Source organism: Salvia splendens, chromosome 16, assembly GCF_004379255.2.
Source record: "Salvia splendens isolate huo1 chromosome 16, SspV2, whole genome shotgun sequence".
Classification (NCBI taxonomy): domain Eukaryota; kingdom Viridiplantae; phylum Streptophyta; class Magnoliopsida; order Lamiales; family Lamiaceae; genus Salvia; species Salvia splendens.
The window spans coordinates 3,850,751-3,878,167 of NC_056047.1; the positions used below are offsets into that span (position 1 = coordinate 3,850,751).

Here is a 27,417-nt window from a genome sequence, read left to right on the forward strand (position 1 = left end):
AGAACTTTCGTTTAAATTTTGAAACGATGCTCCAACTCATAATCGTAATAGTAATTAAATCATTTGACTTTCGTCGTCCAATAATCGAATTAATAATGGTATATTTGACCGCATAATGATCGGTCAAAAGTAAAAATAGTCCACAAACATTACATGGTGAATTCACAGATAAAATAAAAACACATTTGTGCGATTGACTATAAAAGTGGCAACTCTACCAATTACCATGACTCAGTCCATGACAATGGACAATATGCGAAAAGAACTGTTAAAATATTATTATTGAAATTTTCAATAATCAATCAAGGTAACCTAAATAATTTTTGCAAATTTTATTGGTCGTCGTAGATAGATGTCAATATCAAATTGAATTTGTGCTTAAGAATGCTTCAACCAAATCCAATAGGCCCATTACTTTTCAATTGTCAAACTCAATGAATCTCACAATCTAATTATGGGACCCCATTTGATACTGGGCGTTCATTTTAATTATATTTATCGTAAAGTTATTTATTTTTAGCAACTCGGATTATTATATACAAACATAGTTGTCGAAATATATCTGTAAATATAAAGATTCTACCTTTGATAATGTTGGTTTATATACTTTAATGAATGAGATTTATTTTTAGAAGAACTTTACAAAAAACATCTTTTATTTTTGGAGTCCCAATCCGTCGTTTAATTAGTGCTGGTTAATAAATTCTGGCATATTTATAGCATTTATTAATTGTTAACTAGTATTATTGAATTCAGAATTATAGATGTCCACACGAAATGGAAAGACAAATTCCCGTCCTAAAATAGCTAATTCAATATTATTACGTATTCATATGATATTTTAAGTCTCGTAAATTAGGCACATGATATCATGGTTGAGAAAGTTTTATGGATTAATGCACACATTTAATATCCCTAACAAATATTGGAAAGTTGAGCTCCATAATTAGCTATATTCATGTTAATTTGTGTACTTCACAATTATACAGTTAGTTATTAAATTTTAAACACTTTATAAGCTATAAAAATAAGCAACAATAGCTTGTAAGCTCCCTAAAAATATGTTTATCATTCATCAATCTCGACTTATTTGTATATTGTTATAAATAACATTTTTTTATAGAAATAGCACTTATATGAATATTACTCTCCATGTTTACACTTTTTCATCTACCTTTAATTTTTCTCTCCCTAATTTATAATTTCTTCTTAAAACATTATAATATTACTATGGATATTTTAAATGCCACAAAAATTAATTATTAAATTCCACAAAAAGAAAGAGGAATCTTTGAGCGAAGTGACGTCACTACCTCCAATGGCGAATCCGTAATTAAGCGAAACAAGAAGCCCACTTACCTCACAAACGCATCACCAAGATGAAATCAATATCAGCAGAAATTGGGTGGGCTGAGGCTCATGCCGCAGATTTATAGGTAAGAACGCGACGCCCCTCCACCACCGCAGCTCCTCCGCCGAGAAAATCTCGAGTGCAAAACCAGCCTCATGGCGGCCTCAGCAGCGGCGAGGGCTGTCCTATTATCACGCGCCTCCGATTTATCCCTTAAACCCACCCTGTCGGCTCAGCCGCCGCTCGCGCACCGCCACTTCATTCGCCCCTTGCTCCGAGCGGCCCAGAGGAAGCGCGCCGCGATCAGCTGCCTTATTTCCGGCGTCGACGGAGGTGGAGTCTCCGACGAGTTCGTCTCCACCAGGAAATCCGGTTTTGGGCACGAATTCTCCGTCATAGCGAATATGCTTAGTAAAATCGAGCCGTTCGACAATTCGGTTATCTCCAAGGGGGTTTCGGATTCGGCTAAGGATTCGATGAAGCAGACGATATCCACGATGCTCGGACTTCTGCCTTCGGATCAGTTCTCCGTCACGGTTAGGGTTTCGAAGCACCCGCTCAATCGCCTCTTAGTTTCTTCCATCGTCACTGGGTAATTAGATATTCTTTGATTACTCTTTTCACTAATTGAATTTATTCAATGGATGCGTCCGTATACACGTGTGATTCTATGCTTATGATGTATAGTCCTTGTTGATTGATGTGTAATTTAATTAGTTATTGTTGAAACTGGGAAGAAATTGATAATCGTTAGTTTGAAAATTATCATGTTTTTAGTAGTAGTGTCAGTTTGGAAGCAACTGAATATTACTGATTTCATATAATTTGTCTATGTTGATTTGTAGGTATACTCTGTGGAATGCAGAGTATAGGATATTGTTGATGAGGAATTTTGATATGTCGCCGAATAGTTCGAAGGGGTCTGAATATGCGGAGAGTGATGGGGCGTCGGAGGTGAGGTGGGATAGGAGCGATGGTAGCGGTGTTGGTGCCGGAGTTGAAGGTTGTGCAGAAGAATTGGAGAATATGAATCTTCAGATTTTTGGGGATTTGCCTCCAGAAGCGTTGAACTATATTCAGCAATTGGAACTGGAGTTGTCCACAGCAAAGAAGGTTAGTTTACTGTAGTCTAGTTGAGATTGAAGTAAGTAACTACAGAGCTTGCTGTGTGGGCATTGATTGATTATAGATATTGATCAGGTGGATGAAATTTGCAGTTATAGATCGAGCAAGCCTTGATTGAGATTGCACTAATAATTTTCATTAAATTGCCAAAATTTAGAATATATACACCAAGTTATTACTCTAGTTACTTGTGAAAGATTCATGGATTAGTATCAGGTGGCCAGCTGAAGGGTGCTTTTTGATGAACACTGTTGTCTAGGTTTCTGCTGATTGATTCATGTTGATTGGATTTAAATCAGTTGAATGACCAGTCACAAAGTCAAAATATAGTAGCACTATATAATCTTTACCATTTCATGGACATATTCTTTATATGCATCACGATGTAATTACGGGTTTACATTGTTGAATCCATAACATGATTATATTGCATCCATATGAACTATGCTTCAAGGAAATCTCCCTGGTATTATAGCTCTACAGTTGTATTAGTAGTTGAACTCAACTTCTACGCCCTTTGGGAAATTAGATCACAACTTGGTTGCCCCTTGACTTTATCTTCTTTGGAAAATCACAACTTGGTTGCCCCTGGACTTTATCCCTTTCAGATATTGGTGTAATTTTACTTATTTGCTTTTATTCTATCTGCAACTTTTACTCTGATAGATTCCTATTGGTATGTATCTTAATGGCTTCTGATTGGATGTTCCCTCAGGAGCTTCAATCTCGGAAACAGGAAAACTTGGAGATAGAGCATATAACAAAGAGTGATAACAATTTGTTGGAGTACTTGAGGTCCCTGGACTCGGATATGGTAATAAGTCGATATTCCTTACAACATATGTCCAGATATCTTGAATCTCAAATATCAACAGTGATGTATCTCTTGACATTTTGCTTCAGGTAACGGAGCTATCTAGACCATCATCGCCAGAGGTGGAGGAAATCATCCAGCAACTTGCTCAAAATGCTCTGCGGAAATTTTTCAAAGACGATGCCACCCCGGATTATGAGGGGGACAGCATGCAGAACTATGAAGATAGGGATAATGAACTTTGTGATACCATTGGCACATCACGGGATTATTTGGCGAAGTTGCTTTTCTGGTAATTATGCGACAATTCCCTTAATTTTGGCGCTGTCCTTTGTTTCTTGAAGCAAATAAACAATGTATGTGTGTGAGAGTGTGTGTTTTTCGTACCGTTGTCGTGATAAAGGCCAATGTCGCTTGGTGCAGGTGCATGTTACTGGGCCACCATCTAAGAGGATTGGAGAACAGATTGCATCTAAATTGTGTTGTTGGTTTGTTATGATGAAGTACAAAGAGGGATGTATATTCTTCTTTCACCCTTTACATGATTTTGTCTTTTAACTTTTTATTTATCCAGTTTTACATTACTTAATATTCAAATAATGTAAAAATAATACATCTCCTGTACATTTTGCGTGTGGAATGCGGAACACTTAATTAGACATCATGCGACCTAGACAGCAATTAGGTTAGGCTCTCTAGTCTCTCCTATGCTTTGCCTAACAATTAATTACCTCAAATGTCAATCACCCATTTTTACAAACGTACCGAATTTATCGACTAACTTCATGATTATATCTTCCTCTGATTATTGTTACACGTGCCAGCCAGACTCTGCCTAATCCAGAAATGCATCAAATGTTCCTCCAAGATTATGGTAAAAGGTTTTTTCCCAATTCAATAAGCTGTGGAATTGAATCACTACGGGGTAAATGAAAAAGCATTATTCTATTACTCCCTCCTACCTCTGCATTATAATGTCTTGTTTTTGGTTATAGTGATTGTGAATCTTATTTTTATTTTTATATATGAGTATTAATTTTGTAATAGAATGTTAGTTTAATGATATATAGTTTAGAATAAAAGAAGAGTAAATGACACTTATAATTAAGTTGTACCAAAATGGAAAATCAGACATTGTATTGCGTAAAGAGAGAGTATTGTTTAGCATTTCCATTTCATAGCGTGTTTCATCTCATCAATCACATTGTATTTTGATAAGTACATAAATATTGTGCTTCACCTCCTCTTGCTGCTGCAGCATCATAAACGTACGACGTCATCTAACAAATAAATTTAAAGAGCGAATATTCATTCTCATTCTTCTTTCTCTCGTAATAAATTTACAATAAAAAAGAGAACACATAATAGCACTTTATAAAAATGAATGAACTATTGTATATAAAGTTGGTACAAAAAGAATGGATACTATGACACATTTTCATTTACAAAAAAAAATACAAAAATTCAAAAATACTTTGCAAACCTATATAGGTCAAATGGCGCCCAGATATAATCAATCGGGCAGGGTCTGCCCCGATCCAGCCTGACCCACGGCTTCCCCTTCCCGCTCCAATGCATCAAACTGACCGCGCCGCCGTGCAAACGCCGGCAACTATCCACCACATTATCCCCACCTAGACCGTGCTGATTCCACCTATGATCCACCCCCTCCACCTCCCCCCCAAACACCAGCATCAACGGCGGCAGCGAACCTAGCTCATAAATCCTCCTCTCCTTCTGCGTCTTCATCCACCACTCAATCCTCCGCGTATAATCGCCGCCGCTCCTCCACCTCTCCAGATCCACCACCATCACCCCCGTATTGAAGTAGCACGCCCCCTTCCCCTCCAGCGCGCTCGACAGCTCCCGATCCGACCAGAACTCGGCGTTGAAGTAGCTCGTCAAGTTCGCGCGGCAGTACACCGGAGCTCCGATCACTCTCGATCTCGTCAGTGGCGTCGACCACAGCTTCTCGATCTCGTCGACGACGATCGTGTCGGAGTCTAAATAGACGACGCGTTTGACGCACGGATCGAGGATTTCTGAGAGGTAGATCCGCGCGTAGTTGAGCGGATCCTCTAGGGCGGGGCGGATGGCGGAGGAGATCAGCTGCTTGACCTCGGATTCCTTTTCGAAGGGGTAGACCTTGAAGGATAAGCGCGGGAACGCGGATTTGACGATCGCGGCTAGATCGGCCGCGGCGGAGGTGGAATCGGCAGTGATGAAGTGGAGGCGGATGTTTTCCGGACAGGCGGCGTGGCGGAGGATTGAATGGACGGATGCGATTGAGCCTCGCAAGTACTTGAAATCGAGAGTGGTGGCGATGTGAAGGAGTGAAGGATGGCAGCTTGGGGTTTGTAGGCTTTGGCATTGGTCTCCGTTTGTGTATTCCGGCGACTGGTTGTAGTCGGAAATGGAAGGAGGATGGATTCGGATTGCTGAAGGCGAAGATACGAGGAGAACCAGTGTCGTTAGTAGGATTAGCGATTTTATCATTGTGTGAAGATGTGAGTGAAGACTGAGGAGAGGTAAATGCAGAGGGAGAAGGAGAATATTTATAAGAAGCATACGCAAACGCGTTTTCTGAGACATAATGGAAATGAAATGCCACCAAAGTGGAATTTGAAAATTCAAATTTGCTTTGTTTTATTATGAACAGTATGTTTGGGGAATAATTCACCACCTAATCACCACTTTAGTTGTAATATGAATACACGTGAGGTAAAAAGGTAAATAAAATACCAACTTACTTCTTACATCCACAGTAAATAGTAGAGTAAAAAAAATTTCGATTATGTAAAAGTTAATCATATTCTAGTTTTTCTTTATAGTAAAATGGTTTCACTCTTCATAAATATTTAATTATATTTTTCTATCTTTATTCTATTATATCTTGGGTGAAAATATTGTCAAACTTTTAATATTATTATTTTCATCACAATACAGGAATAAAAATAGTAAAAATGTATACTTTTTCAGTATACTGCAAGTTTAATGATTGAATTATTTATTTATTCATAGGTTGCTTCTGTGATGCTTCCGTGCTGAGAGACATTCCTTAAAAAGAAATTAAATAAAGTTTTCCATGCTGCCAGTGCCACCACATAATTTCTTCACAATATGACGATTTATTTTGCTATTCATTTATTTACTATAGTAGTAGTATAGTATTAATGTTTAATTATGGTCGGTGAGGTGGCAGAATTGCAGGACTCTCACTCTCATTCTTGGCATATGCTGCAGATCGTATTTAATAATTTAATGATTGAATTGCTAATTACAAAAAGTAGTTTTAGTTTTGAGATGAATTTGAAAAATATAAACTTTATAAAAAATTGAGAGTGAATGAATGACCTAAGTTTTAATGCAAAATTGGTAAGTAAAAAAAATAAAGAAATAGATTAAAAAAATAACTTCTATTCAAAAAAATAGTTTTGATACAAATTTTAATACAAAATTAATAAAACAGGAGAGAAATAAAGAGAAAGAATGGATGAGATATTAATAGTCAAAAATAAGACTCAACACATTAGAGAGAAATTTACCATAAACAGATGTACTAATTTTAATAGAGAGACAAATATGAAAAATCAAGACTTTTTTTTTATGGATGGAAAAGTTTTTAATGTTTTACTACTACTTATTGATTGAAGCAAAATTTATCGTATTGATACAGTACTTATGAGATAATTATGATTGTTGACTACGTATCAATTGGGTAACATGATTACAGAAAAAAAAATCAGAAATAGGCAGAGATATTATTGTAGAATTCTATGTTGGTAATAATATTTCATGATATAGTTATTAGTATCCCTTTCAACAAGAGTGAGTCAACATTAGGAGTTCTCCACTAATACTTCTTAGTAGATGAAATTTTCTTTTACGTGATGTTTGCTTTTAAAGTTTTCCCTAAATATGTTCGTTGATTTGACTATAATTCCTTAATCTTTTTTTACTTTTAATAATTCAAACTAAATAGAAATATTGCATGCCATCAAACAAAATCATGGAGTATTATTAATTTTTCTTAGACAGCGGATGACATCTTTTATGAAATTCTAAAAGATAAGTATCATTTACAACATCAAAGTGTAGAAACAATAAATAGAAAGTGAACTATATTCACATATTTATATATGTATTCCAGAAAAAAAGATAATGAATAGTTGAACATCAAATTCTGCTATACTATTTCTACCTATCCCACCATTTTGCCACCTTTTACATTTCAAGTAGCTCAGTACAACAAAGCCCAAAACCAACACAATCGAATAAACATGCAACTATTCAGTTCAAGGTTAGGGTGGAACCCTCCTCACTATGTACACAGAAACGGCACTCTTGCGCCATTCTCGCCTCATCTCGAGAGATGATTCGATCCTAACCAACTCGATGCTTCCTTGTTATTTGATTCATCGACAAGTAAATAAATAAGTTGCACGAGCAATTATGTACCTGTCAAATTCCAGGAGTAAAATCTGCCAAAAACAAGGACATCCGTTTAAGACGAAAGAGCGACATGTTTTCTAAGTTTAATTGAACTCCACAAGAAAGAAGTAATGTATTCGTACCTAAAGGCATCAGAGAGGGACTGCTAACTCACAGAAGAGTTCAGAAACTGGTGAAACTGTTCTACCCTTGCCTGGGCTTTCTGCGATTGTCGTTCTTTCATTCTCTCCCTTCTCCTTCCCAGACGAATAAAAAAGTCCTCTGTGTCGAGGACGTATGAGATCTGAAATTATAGGAATTGGAAATGGAATTTCAACTATATAACAAGGACCATCAAGCCACTTCCATGGAAAATAACAATATCTCTTCTAATATCAGGAAAACTTGGAGTTTTGTAAGAAAACGGCATGTGTATAATAAGGAAGATGAAAAAGGTCCAGTACGGTGACAAATCAAACTTGCATATTGAGCAGACCATACAAAGAATGAACAACAAGAGCACCTGAGGAGTGACTTGGGAAGGTTAGAAATGCCTAGCAATGGTACAGAGACAAAAAGGGAAGTTCTAAGAAAAAACATTTATATTAAGTACCTCCGAATGAATGCATGTGCATGTGTGAGAGAGTGACAAAGAACCATAGTGCACACGTGTAACATCTTCCCGTATGGGAAACATAAATTGCATAGAATCTTATGCAAGACAAAACGAGTTACCACGTCAAAAACCAGCTCAAATCCAATAGGCAAACCATACCTTTGATGAGGTGGCGGCCATCTTACACTCCAAGCCGTTCATGATCAGGACATTTTCTGTTGCCCTGCAGAAAGCTGTAGATTCATCCAAATTACTATACTTGCGCATATTCCTGCATGTACCCCATATAGATTAGAAACTGACTACAAATATAATCGTTGTGATTTTATCACTCCAATTTACTTCTCTTTGATTACCCAACCACAATGGAAAATGACACAAAATAACAGGTACATATCATTTCTTGTCCTCATTAATTATTAGCCTTTAAGACCCTTCTGAAATATTTGCAAATCCAGTTTCAACATTTACTATGCTGCAAAGCATAAAGTCATGCGCACACCAAACTTTTAATTAGTTCAGAGTTTTGCCCATGTCAAAAGAAAAGGGTGGGGGAGAAGTTTGCATGTTTCAAGTTGTGCAATTGGAAATTACTACTCCCTCCGTCCCATCTCATGTGATGGATTTCTTTTCGGCACGGGAATTAAGAAAATGATATGTATTGAGTTAAAGTGCAGAGAGTAAAGTATGAGAGAGGAAAGAGTAAGAGAGATAAAGAGAGAATAAAATAAGAAAGAGAGAATAAAGTAAGAGATGGTTGAAAATTTGTTTTTAGCTAAAAAAGGAAATCAATCACTTGAGATGGGACAACCCAAAATGTAAAGTTGATCACTTGAGGTGGGACGGAGGGAGTATAAGAATACCTTTTCAGCATAATTGCTGATGACTCCTTTTTTCCATGATGAACTGAAAGATAATCATTATGTAGATAGGTTGCAAAGTTAGGATCTACCGAAACTGCAACAACTTCAGACTTCTCGCATCCATCATCCATCAATTGGATAGATAAGTGGGTAGAATTAGATGTCTGCAGCAAGCATAAAAATAGCTTAGCATACAAATAAACTCTGGCATATATCAATATAGTGATGGAAAGATATAATCCAATTGAAACCTACAAATTCAAGCCGGTATATATTCTCTTCGTGCACAACAACATGGACGTTTTCATAATAAACTGAATCAACATACTTCTCGGGCTTCCTTGCCTTCTCATATTCATACAACTGAAGCAGCTTCAGGTCGTTCTCATCAGTGGCAACAGTTTGGAGCTGCATAAAGAAACACAGATAGACAATATAGGAGCTGAATCTTAAAAGAAACAAAATTAAAGCGTAGTTTTATTGAAGATTACCTGTTTCACCAACTTATAAATCAACTTATCCAGTGTGAAAAGCACATATGACTGGTTTCCAATCAAAGATCGACAATCGTCTTCAAATTTGGCATTATCAGATGATCCGTCAAGTAAACTAAATAAAGCCCTCATAAACCTGAAGTAAACACGACTGTAAAATTAAAAGTTTGGTAGCTTTTGAGATGATAAAAACCTAATTATGCTGACTACATTACCTCCCATAGGGATCAGAACTAGCTTCCTTTGTGGTTCTCCATTTTGATTCACGAGATGCAGAATTCACCTTGGCGGATAAAATTCTTTCATACAGTGTCTGGGGAAATGGAAAAAGTATTAATATATCATCAACAAGGGAAGTGGGAGAACAAAAAAACTAGAAATTGTGAATATTTTATATGCAAAAAAGGATGTTGATGCGGTGTACAAACCAAAGAGTCACACAAGACAGGCAGAAGGGGAATCAGACAGATGTATATCTAAGTACCACGTAGAACACTAGAAAGTAGAAACAACACCGAAAGAGTAAATTTACCTGATGCAACCTGAAGAGCACATAAAATGTGTCATTCCCATAGAAAACATGCCGATCCTTCATTTCATCACCAACTGACGGGGAAGCCACATGCTTTGACAGAGGCTTGCATGTCTGCCAAAACCGTTCAGACTGTGGCACCGTTGCACCATCTACACCATGATATTGAGCTTCACTAGTATTCTCAGCCTCATCTTCACTCTCAACTTTACCATCAACATCATCATGCTCTGCATCTTCCTCTTCCTCATGTTCTTCCCTTGAACATTCATCAGCAGCAGACTCACTGCCTGAAACATCTTCTGCAGCCTCAGATACATTTTCACTGTCTTCATCATCAGCATCTACATCATTTTCACCAGCAGTATCTACACATATCTCATCATGACTGGCTGTTTGACCTTGCATCCCAACATTCCCATGATTTTTCTCAGGCAAGGTTTGCAAGTTAGCATCTGGATATGCACCAAAATTGTCTTCAAAATCTCCAGTAGGAGACAATTCGCCCTCTTCTTTTTCAATTTTACAAGGATCCACATGATCAACGTTATATGAAGCAAGTTTAGAGCCTTCTGCACACTCTCCAGTTGTTGATTGATTTAATCTCAATGTCTCCCCACCCTAAAAACAAGGAAACAGAATTATGCCTAATTTACTGGAAACTAAATGAAAGGGAATAGAAAAAGGTTGAACAGAGAGTGGAAGAATGAATCTAGAACTGAACTTGAAAAGTTAAGCCAAAATCAGAACCATGTTATACCTCTGAGGAAAACATATTGTCAGTTTTAGGTTTCCCTTCACTGCCTTCCTCGATTGGACCATTAATCACTTTTGAAGAATTTGCACTACGCCCTTGAATTTCAAAATACATCCAAAATTATGCCAAATACACGCAAAAAGCAAAAAAACTAATACCAGGGATAAAAGAGGACATAATATTTCTACAGGAACTTGATAAAGAGAATAAATTATAGAAATCATTAAAAAATGAACCTTTACTCCTTTTGTTTTATGCATACCTGGGTTAACATCAGGGGCTGAAGTACCAGCTATGTCACAATTTGTTAATCTTTCACCAGATGACACAGTTATTCCTTCCTTGGGCAACATAACCACATTCATCAAATCAGTCCTGCAGACATTTGCTTGTTCAGGTGAACTACTGGAGGTACCATTGCAGTTCGATTTTGGTGGCTCTGATATCGTAGTAATAGCGTTCCCATTAGGACTGCCTTCGCTTTCAACTACGCCAGTTGTGCTTCCTTTCAGTATTTGACATTTAGTGGCACCATGATCATCATCAGTTTCCGAGTCACGCAGCCAGGACTGAACACCGAGTATTGGCTCAAGAAAAGTTTTCCAGAACCTCAACACCTTATTCAACTGGTCTTTTGTTGAACAGACCTCCTCACAGGAGTACCTGATAATCCTAAAGACATCTTCATGAACTTCAGAATCAATGTATTTAAATTCCATGTCTGGAATGATAGCATGCCTGCTTCCAGCAGCAATACTAAGCAATACATCATCCTCCTTTTGCCGTTTCTCCTTGATTTCTTTGATTTCTGTCACTAAGGCTGTCCACAGGAAGCATAAAATAACATGAGAACCAAATGATAACTCATAAAGGGTCAGAGAATACAAGGAGTGCAACTAAACTTACATTTTGTGCTCAAGTTCTTAGAATCTTGTTGCTTGAAATAGAAGCTCCGGTGATCAAGAGACTTGTAGTGGTTCTTAGAATATATTTCGGCCCAAACTTTGTTGAAATCAGATCGACATTTAGTCCATTCCTCTTGCTTCTGCTTTAGACGTGTGAGGATAACAGGCAAAGCCAAAGATTGATTTTTACGCAAAATGTCCGTCACATCAAGACCATGGTCACCATATAGGCGTTCAATGCATCTTAAATTGAGAGCTATATGAAATTAGAGGGAGAAATCCACTTATCAGTATAAATGCAAATCATTATCTGGAAAATAATACGAATAAAGTAAGCAAAGTAGCTTTAGATAAGTTTTAACCGAACAAATATAGTGACAGACCTGTAAAATGGTGGTCCTCTATTCGTGTAGGACCATCAGAACCATTTGAATTATTATTCATACTGTTCACAAGTTCCTCTACTCGCTTGGCAGTTGAGCTTACAGACTCCAATAACATGTCCAGCTCAAACCTGAATCACAAAGAACATACTTAGTAAAATCTTATATACACACAGAAAGAAATTCTAGGAAACAGAAGCTGTAAATAATCAAAAAATCAATGGCAAGCAAAATGAACTTTGGAAACATGACTCTCACAAATATCCAAAATCTGTGCTCCAGTAAACCACATTTAACAAAAAAAAATACTATGAACTAACAATGCTAAGGTCTTTGTAGCCGTCATACTGGAGAGGCAAAGCACCAATATTGAAAAGGTTTTGTACCTGTCATCTTCACATCTAAATAGACTTTCTTCATACTGGTTTCTTCGCATGTGTTTAAAAGAGTAATCCTCACTACCAGATGTCACAGACACCCAGTGATCATTTAGAACCTGAGCACCAAGCTCTGACCTCTGGCTAGCTGTGGCTATTGGATACTGCAAAGACAGTTTTATAAAGGCAATTTCAAGATTATAATGCCCACAAAAAGAACTGATGATATGTTGCAAATCATATATTTGGATATGCATCAAGGACACATACGTCTTCAGGAAGGAGCCGATAACTGGGAGTGCAACGCTGACAATCGGAAAGGTCGAGCTCCTGAATGGACTTTCCCCAGTATTTTAAATTGTACCTATCCTTCTCTTTCCCTCCCTCCACTTCACGCTTTGGTTCTTTCTCCTTTTCTTCTGTCCTTGCAGATTTTGAGGAATTTCCTTCATTCCATAATGTTTCTGCTGATCAAAACAATTATCAGTTCACGATATCCAAAAGCTGAGTAATTTCTGATTAAAACACAAATTGTAGTAATCTATTTGAAAGGGAGGGATTAACTATTAGAATTTGAGTGAGATTAATAGCGCTTCATAATATTTTTAAGAGTTATCATAAGTTGAATGTATACGTACTTTTGCCCATTACACCAGCCAGAAATCCATCTGAAAATTTGGAAACTAGTTAGACACAGAAAAAAATATAGAAAATTTTATGACTCAAGAAACTGAAAATCAACTGACTACCGATCCGCTCACAGCGCTCCAAAAATTCCTTGAATCCCTCCATAAGATCTGGATATTTTCCAAGTAAATCAGCAACCTGAAAGCATGCTGTATGAGAATCACAGCAGAGCAAAAAACTAATAAAAAATAACCAGAATAACCAGAAACCTACCCCTAGCACACACAAACCAAAAGCAGGGGCGTAGTGGAAAATGAAATACTTTTACAAGACATCTTCAAGTAGAATAAGTTGAAGACGAGAACTATATGAGAGCATACAAGTGATTAACTTCTTAGAGAAAGAAAAAATATACTATATACATATATACATACGCACAAACATATTTTGATACCTTAAAAAGTTTGTAAACATATTACACAGTACTATTATATTGTTGATATGGATCATACCAAGCTCTGTAATTCCTTTCTAGTAATGATTTCTGTACTGTAAATGTGAAGGCATTTTAAGAATGCCTGGTAGTCATCTGCACTGCGCAACCTCTCTTTGACCTTTTCACAAAAATTGAATTCATGGCTGTACATACCTGGTAAAATAAAACAAAACTAAATGTTATTCCAAGACGCACTCATTTACAAAATACTGATAGAAATGGTAAAATAAAAGGACGCAGAAACAAAAGAAGTACTACTACAGAAAGTGTGGAAGGATCCATGCTCCCTGTCTAAGCTTTTGTGTAATGCAAGGGACATGAATGTTTTGAAGAAAAATTAGCAAAGAACAGTACATTGTTCTAAAATTACATAACTGTTAGATATCCAGCTACATAGGATTATAACTTACTAAAGAACATGCGTATATCAACATTTAGGGCTGAAAATGGAACTGAACGCCACCAAAGTATTTTAAGATATAGCTTTGTTAACTCACTTTTTACTGCATCTTTATCATCATATGGTGCCAACGTTGAATTCCCACCAGAATCTTCGACTTTTCGAGCTGCCTTCCTTTTGTCAGAATGTCGTTGCAAGCTAATATCACCATTGTTCTCATTATCAGGATCTCTATCATCCTGATCACGATTTCTCCTGTCCCTGTTTTCCCTGTCACTATGCTTCTTCTCCTTGTGCAACCTCATAACTGTTTTATCATCATCTGTTTCTGGACGCTCAACACTAACATCTCTCTCTCCATTGGGGTCAATAACCCTGTCCCTCCGTTGCCGCTGCTAAAAATATAGGCCACAAAAATTAGTCACAAGTCTGAGGCACTAAAATAATAAAGTGGGGAACTCCAAAAAATAGAAAGAAAGAAAAAAAGAATATGTTTGAGAAAAGACCTTGTCTATTTGCGACTGACGCATTGCAGGCAAGGCAAAACTCCTCTCCTCATACCGATTGAAAGGATGTCTACCAAAAGAAGCATGAGATGCCGGAGCAGTAGCTGAAGTATCAGGGAGAAATCTGGTAAACTCATCGAGAAGATCGGCATGATCATCAAAAAGCGTTGCAACCTGCAAGCAATTACTCAAAACCCTGTCTAAGTAGAAAGAACAAGAAAAAAAGCAGATTGATTCCGGGAGATGAATACCTCTTGGTAGACCTCAGTTATCCCCTTGTGTTCCTTTCGGTACATATTCAAGATGTCGAGGAAAGATTTATAAACATGATCATCATTTTGAAACCGTTTCTGCAGGTAAAGAAAACAGATGTATTTTGCATTAATGAACACCCTCTTGAAACAAATTCAGAAAATGTTGTTCTGATGCAGACATCAAAGACTCCACCTTAATTTTATTCACAAAACTGATAGCCTCTTCAAACTCGACTGTCCTTTTTGGTGGAGCCTCCTCTTCTTCAGTGAGGGTAATCTCATAGCCCTTAGGCAAGAATGTATTAAATCCCAGGATTAAATTAGGGTGTCCTTTAAACAATTCCTTCACCCTCCCAATGACGCCAGCAGTATCAATTCTGTAAGGACCAAAAGTTAATAAGAGAGTTGTCAGGAAATGGCACATTCACTTCTCAAACACACATATAGATCCTGCCAATAAATATCTGCTTACCTTTGAGCCTTGAAATCTTTCATGACATCAAGGAACCTATCATACTTTTCCCTTTGATCTTGGAACATATCCTTAACTTGCTTAAGATAACTCAAGGCGTCATTCGTGGTTAGTTTTTGTGTACTACCAGCAGCAACACCAGCACCACTGGTAATAACCCCAGTCCCACCACCATTACTACTTCCACCACCTCCTCCTCCAACTCCACCACCACCGGTCCCGCTGCCACCAGCAACAGCAGCATTACCACCCCCACCAGGAGCTTGTGATTGCCCATGCCTTAATCAAAAGCATTTAATTAAGTTTAAAAAAAACATCGAATACATACAAAAAATAGGGGCTAAATTAATGCATAATGCAAACATCTTAAACTTTCTTAAAATAAAATAAAGATAAATAAAAAATCATCCAGAAATTCAAAGAAATGTAGTCCTGTTAAAAAGTGCACCTTTTAAGGACCATCTTAATCAAGATAGAAAACCCTAAACTAATCGATAAAACCCCAGAAAATAAAAGATATCCTGACGCATCAAGATCCAAAATTTTATCCCCCTTAACCCCAACCCCTTATTCACCACTTTCCCCTCCGAGCTCTTAGACAGCTACCAGAGACGACCTAATCCAATTTTAATAAACGACAAATACAACCATGAGTCTTAACCTAGTTCCAATCCAAACCACTTTCCATCAAATCCAGTTCAGTAACTCGCACAAGCATAACAAACCCACTGTCCTCATACGCCAAACCTCATTAAAACCAAAACTGAATCACACAATATCACGCAAGTTCGGGACGAAGGAAAAAAAAAGGAACGAGCTTACGATTCCCCGCGAGACGACGGCGAACCGAATGGCCGCTTAAACTGAGGATTATTCATATACACGTCATCCCTCAACCGTTTCATCTCTCTACACCAAAGAAGAAGAAAAATAGCAGCTTCAACGTCAACACGGAGAGAAAACAATACAATGATAAACCAGAAACAAATTAAAACACAAGTGAAAACAACCCAAATTTCTCAAGAAGGAAATATTTAAGAATTAAACTGACCTGTTAAGTCTCCTCCCTTGAGTAAAAGGGAAAGGATGAAAAACAGATCTAATCCAGTCCCAACTACTAAGTACTAGAAATTTGTTCGGATCAAAACAACTACACTTCGAAATTCTGATGGATTCTTCTGCTGCAGCTCCAAATTTCCCCCTCACCAACCAGAATTAGTTGCGAGAACGTCCAAAAAGTAAAAATTTTGAGAGGAAAATTGAAAATTTTGTAATGAAGTTTATGTGAGAGAGGAATTGTACGTGACCCCTTCAGTTTTTATATCCTATTAAATATGCAACATTTGTTTTTCGGCACTAGATTTTATGTAGTGTTATTTGGTGAGTTAGTAAAGAGAAATTAAAGTAAGAAAGAAGAAAAAGTAGAGGGAGTATGGTTTCCATTTTCAGAAACATTTCATTTTTAATGGGACAAAAAAAAAAGAAAACGTTTCATTTCTAATGGGACATAGTGTTATTTTGTGAGTTACTAAAGATAAATTAAAGTAAGAAAGAAGAAAAAGTAGAGGGAGTATAGTTTCCATTTTCAGAAATATTTCATTTTTAATGGGACAAACAAAAAAAGGAAAACGTTTCATTTCTAATGTGACGGAGGGAGTATTTTCTAACACTTTTTAGGCTAAGCTGGGCTTCTTTTTGGACTTATGGATTCTGATTTAAAGAGTTTAATTGATGGGCTTTAAGAGGCCCATTTGTTTATCTTCTTAAATTCCAGTCTTTCTGAAAAGACCAATGAATATAATGTGAACCCTCGATTAATTGTTTATATAGCGTAAAAAAACAAATTTTAATGGCAAAATAAAAATTGATACTTTTCATAGAAAAATATTTTCTAGTATTATTTCAATGTTCTTCACGTAACGACACAATGTATAAGTATCATTGCTCGTTTGCAATACATTTGGAATAATGCAAGAAATAGTGTCAACTGTAAACGGAGTTGTTTTGACCATAATACTTATCCGATATTGGTTGTTGAGTCGTATGCGACAAACTTGCTTCCAAATTTTTGTTATCAAATCACATTATTGTTCTTGTCGATATTTATGGGATTACTCAGACTAAATCTTGATTCTTGAAATAAATAAATCTTCAATTGTTCATATTTTCATATATAGTCAATTGCCTCCAAGTTAAAATTCGGATGGATGCATTGTTTGGAATAATTGAGTGACAAATTATAGTACTCCATGAAGTTCTATATGATGATTAATCAATAACAAATAAGGAGCATAATCTATAGAACTGAAACATACCTTGATCCATAAGAAATTAAATGATTACACTGTAGAACCGAAATATACCTTCATCCATAAGAAATTAAATGTTAACTGAAACATACCTCCATCCATAAGAAATTAAATGATAACACTGTAGGCTCTCTATGATGATTAATCAATAATAAATAGGAAGGAGTATAATCTATAGAACAGAAACATACATTGATCCACAAGAAATTAAATGATCACACTGTAGAACTGAAAAACATACCTTGATCCGCAAGAAATTAAATGATTACACGGTAGAACCGAAACATACTTCACCCATAAGAAATCAAATGATGGAATGGCCTTACAACGGTTATAAATCTTCCACACAACGATCAATCACGTTATTCACAATATGTTGTAGAGAGAATATACAAATTTTAAATTGTTCTTCTAACTCTGGGACCACAACCCTATCTTATATTTATATAGAATGCAAGACACCCTTTATTTTCTACTCGATCTCCCAATAAATAAAAAATCTCATACTGTATATTTCCATAATAAATTATACATTTTAAACCAAATTTTAATATTTATTAGATTATTTTAATTGTCCAACTAAAAGATAATTATACACACCTAATTAGTTATGTAGATGATTCTATGATTAAATTAATTCGTCATTCAGGTAGTCACGATGTACATAATTAGCAAAAAATATTGATATCCTTCCCAAATCTCTAGAGGTTAAAAAGGTTGAATAAAACTTCATCTATAATCTCGCTGATTCGAATGAAAGGAAATTAATCAATTATTTCAAGATCACAAAAATATGCACATATTTACATTTAAAAAAGAATAGTGCTTATTTCAAGATCAATTATATGGAATATGGTTTATACGGAAACAAATTAGAGTATTTTAGTTGAATAACCAACGATTTTTTTTATATAAATTACAATTTCAAATTAATTTGTTTATTTCAATTATTGATATGAACTAGTAATTGCAATTGATAACGTATTGAAAATCCTATATTGTGAACATAATTCAATGTATACATAATTCTATTTATCTTGCATTGATAAAGTATTGAATAAGTTGAAGTACAATTTTTTGATATTATTGAAAATAGGAAAAAAATATTTAAAAAACTTGATAAATAAATCAAAACTTTATTTGCAAATTAAAAGGCTTAATTAATTGATAAGATCTTTTTTCGAAGTGTTTATCAAGTGCGACTCACTTGTAAGTTGTAATTCAATAAATAATATTTATACCTAATAGTAGTAGTAGTATAAAATATAGGACAAATGTTGTGGCTGATCTGCACCATAAGATTGATAATGACGTGACATTGCTCCTTTAAATATTGGAAAAATACACGTATAATATTATGACATGGTCCATATAAAACATTTAATACGTGGATCATATTGACTTCGTATACACTAACAAACATTAATTGCATACGCGGGGAATGAATATCCTGGTATCATTACTATTTTAAGAATGGAAAAAGCATCTTTTTATCTTTAAAACTTAGATTCAAAAATTGGACTCCCAATGGCCAAATCATTAACAAAATGATCATGAATGTAGTTAAAAAAATATATACTCTGTGAAGATACAAATAATATCCCTTCGTAGTTAACAAAATGATCATGAATAGAATTAATTAGAACAACATTTACAGTTTTACTTATCTATCTCACATTGTCTTTTGATTTTTAAATAATTTATATATTTGTATGGATACAAAGGATATGTTATGCAATACTAATATGGAATATTAATTTGAGTGGTATGATAGATTACTAAAATATAAAATTAAGTAGTCGAAATATAACATGATAACACAAACTCAAAATGAATCAATTCATTCAAGTAAACAATGGACCAACTTGAATTACTTTTGTTGTCAATTCTCTATAGCTGACTTGACGTTTAATTTTTAATAATCTACTTGGGTTGAGTCTTGTAAGCCCATTACTAGAGAGTTTGAAAATAAATATTACTAGTAGCCTTCAAAAGAATTAGTCATTTGATCAACTTGTTGCAAAATTTGCTACATGCTTGTTTTAAATTATTGTATAGGCATAAGGCCTTAGTATAAAATTACTTTACATACAAGCTCCATCCTTTTAATCCAGTTTATTACTACTATTAATAAGATATAGTTAGGGGCTACAAGGCAATGAAGTAGGTTAGTATTATAATACTAGTAGTAATTAATTCCCAAAGCTATAAACAAAAAATTCAAAGAGAAAATACTTATAGCTCCTTTCAATATCATGGAATTGAGCTTGTGAAATTGAATTCCAGTTACAACGTTGGTAATACAAAATATTTAGATTTTTATTTGGAATTGAATTATAATCTCAATTCCTCCAAATTCCACAATTTCAATTCCATATCAAAAATAGATAATTAGAATTCCAAATAAATAAAACATGACATTTTTCACACACTTCACACACAATATACGCACACATACACACTTCATATTAATTCCTTCAAAATCAATTCCGTAGAATTCTAATTTCAATTTCAATTCCAAACGTAGTTTTCCTATCTTTGCGACTTTGCATGTACACATATGTACAAAAAATATTGCAGATTACTTGGAAATCCAGAACAAGGAATCAACACATTATCCCCTTGTGTTCCTTTCGGTACATCTTCAAGATGTCTAGGAAAGATTTATAAACATGATCATCATTTCTGAAGGTAAAGAAAACAGTGCATTAATGAACGATCTCGTCAAACAAATTCAGAAAATGTTGTTCTGACGCAGATATCAAAGACTCCACCTTTAATTTTATTCACAAAACTGATAGCATCTTCAAACTCAACTGTCCCTTTTTGTGGAGCCACATATTCTTCAACACACCAAGAAAAATCTGCTTACCTTTGAGCCTTGAAATCTATCATGACTTTAAGGGATTTCCCTTTGATCTTGGAACATATCCTTATACGTAGTTGGCTTTTGTGTACTACCGCCACCAAAGAAGATGAAAAACAGAATTCTGATGGATTCTTCTCCTGCAGCTTCAGAATTTCCCCTCACCAACAAGAATTAGTTGCAAGAACGTCCAATAAAAATTTTGAGAGGAAAATTGAAAATTTTGTAATGAAGTTTATGTGACAGAAGAATTGTACGTGACCCCTCCAGTTTTTAAATATTCATTGCACATTTTAGAATAGCAGTGCCTGGATTCTGATTTAAATAGTTTAATTGATTTGGCTTTAAGAGGCCCATTTATCTATCAATTAATATTGTGCATTTATATACAAAGTTACAGTAATATGATTATATTATAGATCTGTGCCCATAACCAATTAAACACAATTAAACACATTTTATATAGCAGATTAAAAACTGGTACTTTTTCATAGAAAAGTTTTGAATGCTTCATGTAATTCACAATATTAATATTTAAATAATGCAATTACACGGTGTTATTTTGATCATGCATAAGATCATGGTCCGGTGCTTCCAAATATTATTATTCTTGTCATTGGAAATATTTATGGGATACCTACTTTTAAAGAACTAAACTTTCAATAAATTTTGATTCTTGCATAGGTTGGATGCATTATTTGGATAAATGAATGAAAAATTACACAAAGTTATCTATGATGATTAAACAATATCAACGAAGAAGAAGCATAAATGAATGAATAATTACATGACGTTATATGTGATTAAACAACAACAATGAAGAAGCATAAATTATAAATCAGAAGCGAAGTATACCTTGATCCATAAAAAATGGAATGATGGGATTACTTTATAGTGGTTATGATCTTCTAGACAATCAGAGATGTTCTTCACAGTATGTAGTAGAGAGAATAAAAGTATCAAATCGTTTTTCCATTTGAATCCACAAACTTATATTATATTTATATAAAATATAATCTTTTATAAAATGTTTTTTTTTTCTATTCGCCCCCCACTTAATTTCATAATAAATAAATATACTTTAGCACGGATTTCAATATTTATTGATTTACCTTAATTAGCGAACTGAAAAATAACCATACAATTTAAATTAGTCCAATATTTTATTAAATGAATTAGTCATTCAATTAGTCACGATTTTTTAATTCGCCAAAAACTATTGAATACGCCCACAATTAGTCATTCAATTAGTCACGACGTATTAATTCGCCAAAAACTATTGAATAAGCCCACTCACTAACTCTGCGAGTGGGCGTCGATGTTAGGCTATTTTCAATTTTTTTTAAATCAAAAAAAATTTGACCTTTTTTGGCCATTTTTTTACCGTTAATTTTGCAGAATTTTGTTTTTTTTTTTCCACATTCATCTATAAATAACCCAATTTTCCCACCATTTTTTCCACACACAAACACTACACTCTCACAAACACTATCATATCATCTCTCTTTCCTCTCCAATTTCTGCAAAAATGTTCGGTGACGGAAACTCCGACGGCGGCTACGACTTGAACTCGTTTGTCGACTGAGGGGCATGTACAATGTTTTGGGTGCTTCCGGTTTGTCGGCGGGCACCCAAGGCTCGTCGACGCCGGCGTACCAAACACCATCTTTTCCAGTTGATGCATACTATCGTCCCTCCGGTCCGAGGAGAACGCAAACGCAATGATTATCCCAAATTAGGGAGGATATTCTAGAGGAACACACTCCGGACGCAGTGGAGGACCGTGAGGACGGCTACCGTCATCCATACACGCAAGCAGAGACGATGGCTCTGTTCGACGCTTGGATCAGCACGTCGAACGATCCCATCCTCGGGTAGAGATGCCCACGGTTCGAAAACCGGCGGTTCCGGTTCGGAACCGCCGGTTCCGGTTTTGGCGGAAGCGGAACCGGAACCGGAACCGGACCGTGAGGCTATTTCACGGTTCCGGTTCCGGTTCGAAAACCGGGCGGTTCCGGTTCCGGTTCGGAACCGCCGGTTTTCCGGCGGTTTTGGCGGTTCCGGTTTTTGAACCGGCGGTTTCGCCGGTTCAATTATTATTATTATTATTTTTTTTAAATTTGAAATTTGGCTTTATACAACAAATCGGAACAAGACAATGCATAATTCAAGCACAAATAAGACGAATAAGGAGAAAATGAAATAAATTTTATTGATTTTGAGTTGTAACGGACAACGATACATTACAATTTACAATACATAAGTATACAATACAACAACATACAACAATGTAATATAATTTACAAGTGTCGTCGGGCGTCGGCTCGTCGCCTCGTCGGACTCGGAAGGTAAATTTAAAAAAAAATGAAATGGGGGGGAAAAAGGAAAAATTGAAAAGGGCTTGAGATCAACTTAAACTTTCAAAGTTAAACTTTTCAAATTTAAGTTGAGTTGCCTACGTATCCACAATTTTATTGAGGAATCAAAGCCCACGTAGTTCTCTTACCTTGGGATCAACCCTTTTTTCTTGCAAAATGTTGCCCATTTTCTAAGCAAACACATATCAACACGCTATATACACATTGCTGCATTTCTAATAGGGGCAATTTGATCTTCCAAAGCAATCAATGCATCTCGAACACACATAGTCAGAATATTATTCAAGCATCTAGCATGGAAAAAATTAGTACTAATAGATAGTTTGTTCTGATTTTTTCCATGCTAGATGCTTGAATAATGTTCTGACTATGTGTGTTCGAGATGCATTGATTGCTTTGGAAGATCAAATTGCCCCTATTAGAAATGCAGCAATGTGTATATAGCGTGCTGATATGTGTTTGCTTAGAAAATGGGCAACATTTTGCAAGAAAAAAAGGTTGATTCCAAGGTAAGATTTCATAGATCATTCAGGATGCGGCTAAGTTGTACTTGAAGATCATTAAAATATATTCCGCATTTGATATTTATCAAATGGGGAATATATTTTAATGATCTTCAAGTACAACATAGCCGCATCCTGAATGATCTATGAAATAGGGGGGAAAAAAAAATTGAAAAGGGCTTGAGCTCAACTTAAACTTTCGAAGTTAAACTTTTCAAATTTAAGTTGAGGTGCCTACGTATCCACAATTTTATTGAGGAATCAAAGCCCACGTAGTTCTCTTACCTTGCTTACCTTTTTGGTCGGCAGTGCTCGCCGTTCACCGCCCCCGTCGACTCATTGCTAATGTTGAGTGCTATCGCTTCTGACCTCGTCATCGCCATCGGAAGAAAATTCTTCACCATCACTCTCTACACGGAAGTCGAAATCCGGCTCTTGTGCTCTCATGTCCGCCTTTGCCCAATCGTCAAGTAACATAGTGGCTTCCATGTTCTTGGCGGAGAGATTGCTCCTTTTGTCGTCTAGGACACAACCGCCGACACTAAAAGCTTGTTCAACGGCGACGGTGGAAGCGGGAACGGCGAATATCTCCTTAGCCATGATGGAGAGTATCGGAAACTCTTTGTCATGTGTTCCCCACCAATTAAGGACGTCAATTTGTTGAGTAGGAGGACCTGCATCTTGAAAAATAGAGCGCGATTCCAAATATATATCTAATTCACTAGTCGCTCTAGTCCTATTGGTTGTAGTACCGTATAGATCTTGCAATTGTGATACTACGTCGGGATCGATCATGACATTGGAAAAATCCCCTCCACCAAAATCAAATGTAGAAGGACTAGGAGGAGCACGTACCTGGTGAGCGGTGTTATACCGCATTTCATATTCCGCGTAGAGAGAACGAAGTGCACTATCTAACCTATGTTTGATTTCATCAACATCCGGAATACTTAGTTCGAAGCATTCTCCTCTTGTCAAGCCCATTTCGCGGAGTTGAGAAAAATCCAAAGCGTGCAAACAACCATAGTACATGTCTAAAATTTTATAAACACCATGCAACTTCCACTTTGGATCCAAGCATTTTGCAATCAAAAACACATTTGGAATACGTGAAAAATATTTTAACCATTTTTCAACCATGTAAAACAAAATAGCCTTCAACTCAACGAATTGAGTATTTTTCACACAAGTTTTAAAACCAATTGCCACATACATGCAATGCTCCAAAACGCGCACAGAAGTAGGATAATAAACACCGGATAACTCAACAGTGGCATTTTTGAAAGCGCGGAATAATCGAAATAAATCCATGCTGTGGTCCCAACAAGCGGGTATCAAAATCAAATCAGAAGGAACATGAGGACAACTTCTAAAAAAATCACATAAATACTCAATGTGGTTCAAAGTCGACTCCAACATATCATATGTCGAGTTCCACCGAGTTGAAACATCCAAACGAAAGTTGGTGTACCTGCATTGCTTACCATGACAATATCTCTTCCAAGCTCTACCAATAGGAGCTTTGTTATGAATCAACTTCACAGCAGTTCTAATAGGATCAACATACTTTTGCCACAAATCGATGGCATCTTGAACACACAAATTCAAAATATGGGCAATACATCGCACATGGAAATATTTACCATCAATAACAGGAGAACATGCACTGATTAAATCATCTATGCTAGCAGTGTTAGCGCTAGCATTGTCAAAACCAATAGAAAAAATTTTATTGATCAATTGAAATTCATTCAAAACTTGAATGATCAATTGAGCAATTGCTTGTGCAGTGTGTGGTGCGGGAAATTCCCGAAATGCAATCAAACGTTTGTTTAAAGTCCAACTGTGATCAACGAAATGCACCGTGATGCCCATATACGAATTTTTACAAAAACAATCAGTCCACACATCAGAACAAATAGAAACTTTATGCCCTAAGTTAATAATAAACGTACCTAATTGCGCCTTCTTTTCCATGCATTGTCGAACAACGGCTCGCGTCATTGAAGTTCGACTCAATTTTCTTGCAGCGGCATTATATACTTGCCGCATACTCGACTCAAAAGCATCGTTATCAAAAGCATTGAATGGAAAATGTTTCATAACGGCAAATCTAGACATCACATTAAGAGCATTTTTGTGATCATATTTCAAAAGAGTATTGCTACACATACCTGATGTTTGGGATGAACCCCGTCGTCCCACTTCCGACTCCATGTTGAAAGTTGAGTTGAGTTTGGGTTGGAGCGATACCAAACTCGACCGGATGCGCTTTCTCCAGGTGACGGGTAAATGTACCGTACCCTCCACCCTTTCGGAATGTGTATACGTTTTCGCAATAGTTGCAATACACATTATAAGTGTTTGGATCGTTACTATCTTGTACCCTCTTGAAATGTTTCACGAAGATGTTTGAGGTTAAAGACCTTTCAGCTGGTCTAGGAGGTTGAGGAGGTTGTCCACGTCCACGACCACGACCACGCCGACTCCTTGGTGGTGGTGGGGGTGGCATTTCTTGAACCTCTTCTACCTCCTCCCCCTCCTCCTCGTCGTCATCATCATCATCATCATCGTCTTCATCAACATTCACGGGGGTTGGACTTTGTTGGGAATAGGCACCGCGACCGGGAGCACCACTACCGGTACCAACATAAGCATCGCCTTGGTATTGAGAGCGAGAGAGAGCAATAGCATGTGCCACATCTTGCTCTTCTCGAGCCTACAAAATAATATTTGTATTGTAAATACAAAATAAAATTATGAACAATAATGAAATGTAATTCAAAATTAATGAAATTAGTAGATAATAAATATTAACCTGCCACTCATCCATGTTCATTTGAGAAATTTCATCAATAACGGATCTCCGAGATGGCCTCTTGGCCTTTCCCTTTCCCTTATCAACACGACCTTCTCGGGATGAAGACATATTGGAATGGTATGTAGAAATGTAGAAATATGGAATAATATATTTTTTTTGTTTTAGTAATTGAGAAAGAAAGACAACTTATAGAACTACGGGAACAAGTATAACTGTATAAGTGTATAACAATGCGTAATAAGAGTAGCAATTGCGTAATTAAATGGAAGCACAATAGCACAAATGAGAAATTGGAGACAAAGAGAGAGAATTGAGAGATTGAAGAGAGAAACTCTTATTAACACAAGAGTGGGGTGAATGTAAATGAGGATAGAGGGGGGTATTTATAGAAAAAAATGAGGGGGAAAATGGAAGAATTCGAATTTGAAATTTAAAAAAAAAAAAATTTGAATTTTCACAAAACCGGCGGTTTTGGCGGAAAACCGCCGGAACCGGCGGAACCGCCGGTTTCCGGGCCAAAACCGCCGGTTTCCGAAATAAAACCGCCGGTTCGATCAACGAACCGTCTGCAAAACCTGCTCCATTGTCGCCTCGTGCTCCGCGCCGCCTCGAAAGCCACTAAACCGGCGGTTAACCGCCGGTTTTTCCGGTTAACCGCCGGTTAACCGCCGAAAAACCGGCGGTTTCGACCGTTTTTGAAGATCACCACCGGCCCCCATCCCCCTGCCTCGATTTAAGCGCCGGAACCGGCGGTTCCACGGTTAACCGCCGGTTCCGAACCGTCCCGAACCGCCGGTTCGGTGACGGTTCCGGTTCCGGTTCGAAATATCTTGAACCTGAACCGGACCGCGAACCGAATTGCGCCGGTTCCGGTTCAGGAATATTGCGCCGGTTCCGGTTCCGGTTCCGGAACCGCCGGTTCCGGTTCCGGAACCGCCGGTTCCGGTTCGGCGGTTAACCGCCGGAACCGGAACCGGTGGGCATGTCTCAACAAACTCGCAAGTGTTTTTGGATAAGGTCACCGACGTATACAACGCAAAAAAGCCGAGAGGGCCTTTAGCCGCAACTTGAAGATGCTTCGCGCTCATTTTGAGCGAGCCGACAGAGATGTCAAAATATTTTGTGGGATCTAAAAGA

The 27,417-nt window shown here is 36.6% G+C and overlaps 3 protein-coding genes across 10 annotated transcripts; 1 reads left to right on the forward strand and 2 right to left on the reverse strand.

The window, feature by feature from the left end:
* Positions 1-1,391: 1,391 nt before the first annotated feature.
* Positions 1,392-3,954, forward strand: LOC121771884. The gene is made up of 5 exons (XM_042168780.1): positions 1,392-1,943; positions 2,197-2,464; positions 3,192-3,290; positions 3,380-3,582; positions 3,714-3,954. The coding sequence occupies exons 1-5, from the start codon at positions 1,507-1,509 to the stop codon at positions 3,787-3,789; spliced, it is 1,083 nt and encodes a 360-aa protein (XP_042024714.1). The 5' UTR covers positions 1,392-1,506; the 3' UTR covers positions 3,790-3,954.
* A 682-nt stretch (positions 3,955-4,636) lies between these two features.
* On the reverse strand, positions 4,637-5,880 carry LOC121771883 (probable galacturonosyltransferase-like 10). Its single transcript, XM_042168779.1, has one exon. It carries the CDS (start codon positions 5,856-5,858, stop codon positions 4,755-4,757), a length of 1,104 nt encoding a protein of 367 aa, XP_042024713.1. The 5' UTR covers positions 5,859-5,880; the 3' UTR covers positions 4,637-4,754.
* A 1,514-nt stretch (positions 5,881-7,394) lies between these two features.
* On the reverse strand, positions 7,395-16,698 carry LOC121771882 (paired amphipathic helix protein Sin3-like 2). 8 transcript variants are annotated; one of them, XM_042168774.1, is made up of 24 exons: positions 16,455-16,696; positions 16,226-16,312; positions 15,404-15,682; positions 15,125-15,308; positions 14,929-15,027; positions 14,678-14,851; positions 14,269-14,566; positions 13,788-13,924; positions 13,395-13,473; positions 13,287-13,316; positions 12,919-13,112; positions 12,658-12,812; positions 12,272-12,402; positions 11,890-12,144; positions 11,246-11,803; positions 10,987-11,078; positions 10,227-10,847; positions 9,910-10,007; positions 9,692-9,830; positions 9,456-9,608; positions 9,201-9,364; positions 8,497-8,608; positions 7,865-8,025; positions 7,395-7,771 (listed from the first exon to the last, which is right to left on the reverse strand). In XM_042168774.1, exons 2-23 carry the CDS (start codon positions 16,306-16,308, stop codon positions 7,888-7,890), a joined length of 4,173 nt encoding a protein of 1,390 aa, XP_042024708.1. In that variant the 5' UTR covers positions 16,309-16,312; positions 16,455-16,696; the 3' UTR covers positions 7,395-7,771; positions 7,865-7,887. The 8 variants fall into 8 exon arrangements, 7 of the variants coding, with proteins under 7 accessions (XP_042024708.1, XP_042024706.1, XP_042024712.1 ...); XM_042168772.1 differs by having other exon boundaries at positions 12,919-13,115; XM_042168778.1 differs by having other exon boundaries at positions 13,398-13,473; positions 14,269-14,563; positions 16,455-16,695.
* Between the last annotated feature and the right edge of the window lie 10,719 nt (positions 16,699-27,417).

Excerpts from the sequence above, each read along its gene's own strand:
- LOC121771884 (XM_042168780.1), top strand. The coding sequence starts at position 1,507 with ATGGCGGCCTCAGCAGCGGCGAGGGCTGTCCTATTATCACGCGCCTCC. Across the intron at positions 2,465-3,191 it reads AGTTGTCCACAGCAAAGAAG|GAGCTTCAATCTCGGAAACA; the intron begins GTTAGTTTACTG and ends ATGTTCCCTCAG. Across the intron at positions 3,291-3,379 it reads GGTCCCTGGACTCGGATATG|GTAACGGAGCTATCTAGACC; the intron begins GTAATAAGTCGA and ends ATTTTGCTTCAG.
- LOC121771883 (XM_042168779.1), bottom strand. The coding sequence starts at position 5,858 with ATGCTTCTTATAAATATTCTCCTTCTCCCTCTGCATTTACCTCTCCTC.
- LOC121771882 (XM_042168772.1), bottom strand. The coding sequence starts at position 16,308 with ATGAAACGGTTGAGGGATGACGTGTATATGAATAATCCTCAGTTTAAG. Across the intron at positions 15,309-15,403 it reads AAAGATTTCAAGGCTCAAAG|AATTGATACTGCTGGCGTCA; the intron begins GTAAGCAGATAT and ends TGGTCCTTACAG. Across the intron at positions 9,365-9,455 it reads ATATATACCGGCTTGAATTT|ACATCTAATTCTACCCACTT; the intron begins GTAGGTTTCAAT and ends TGCTTGCTGCAG.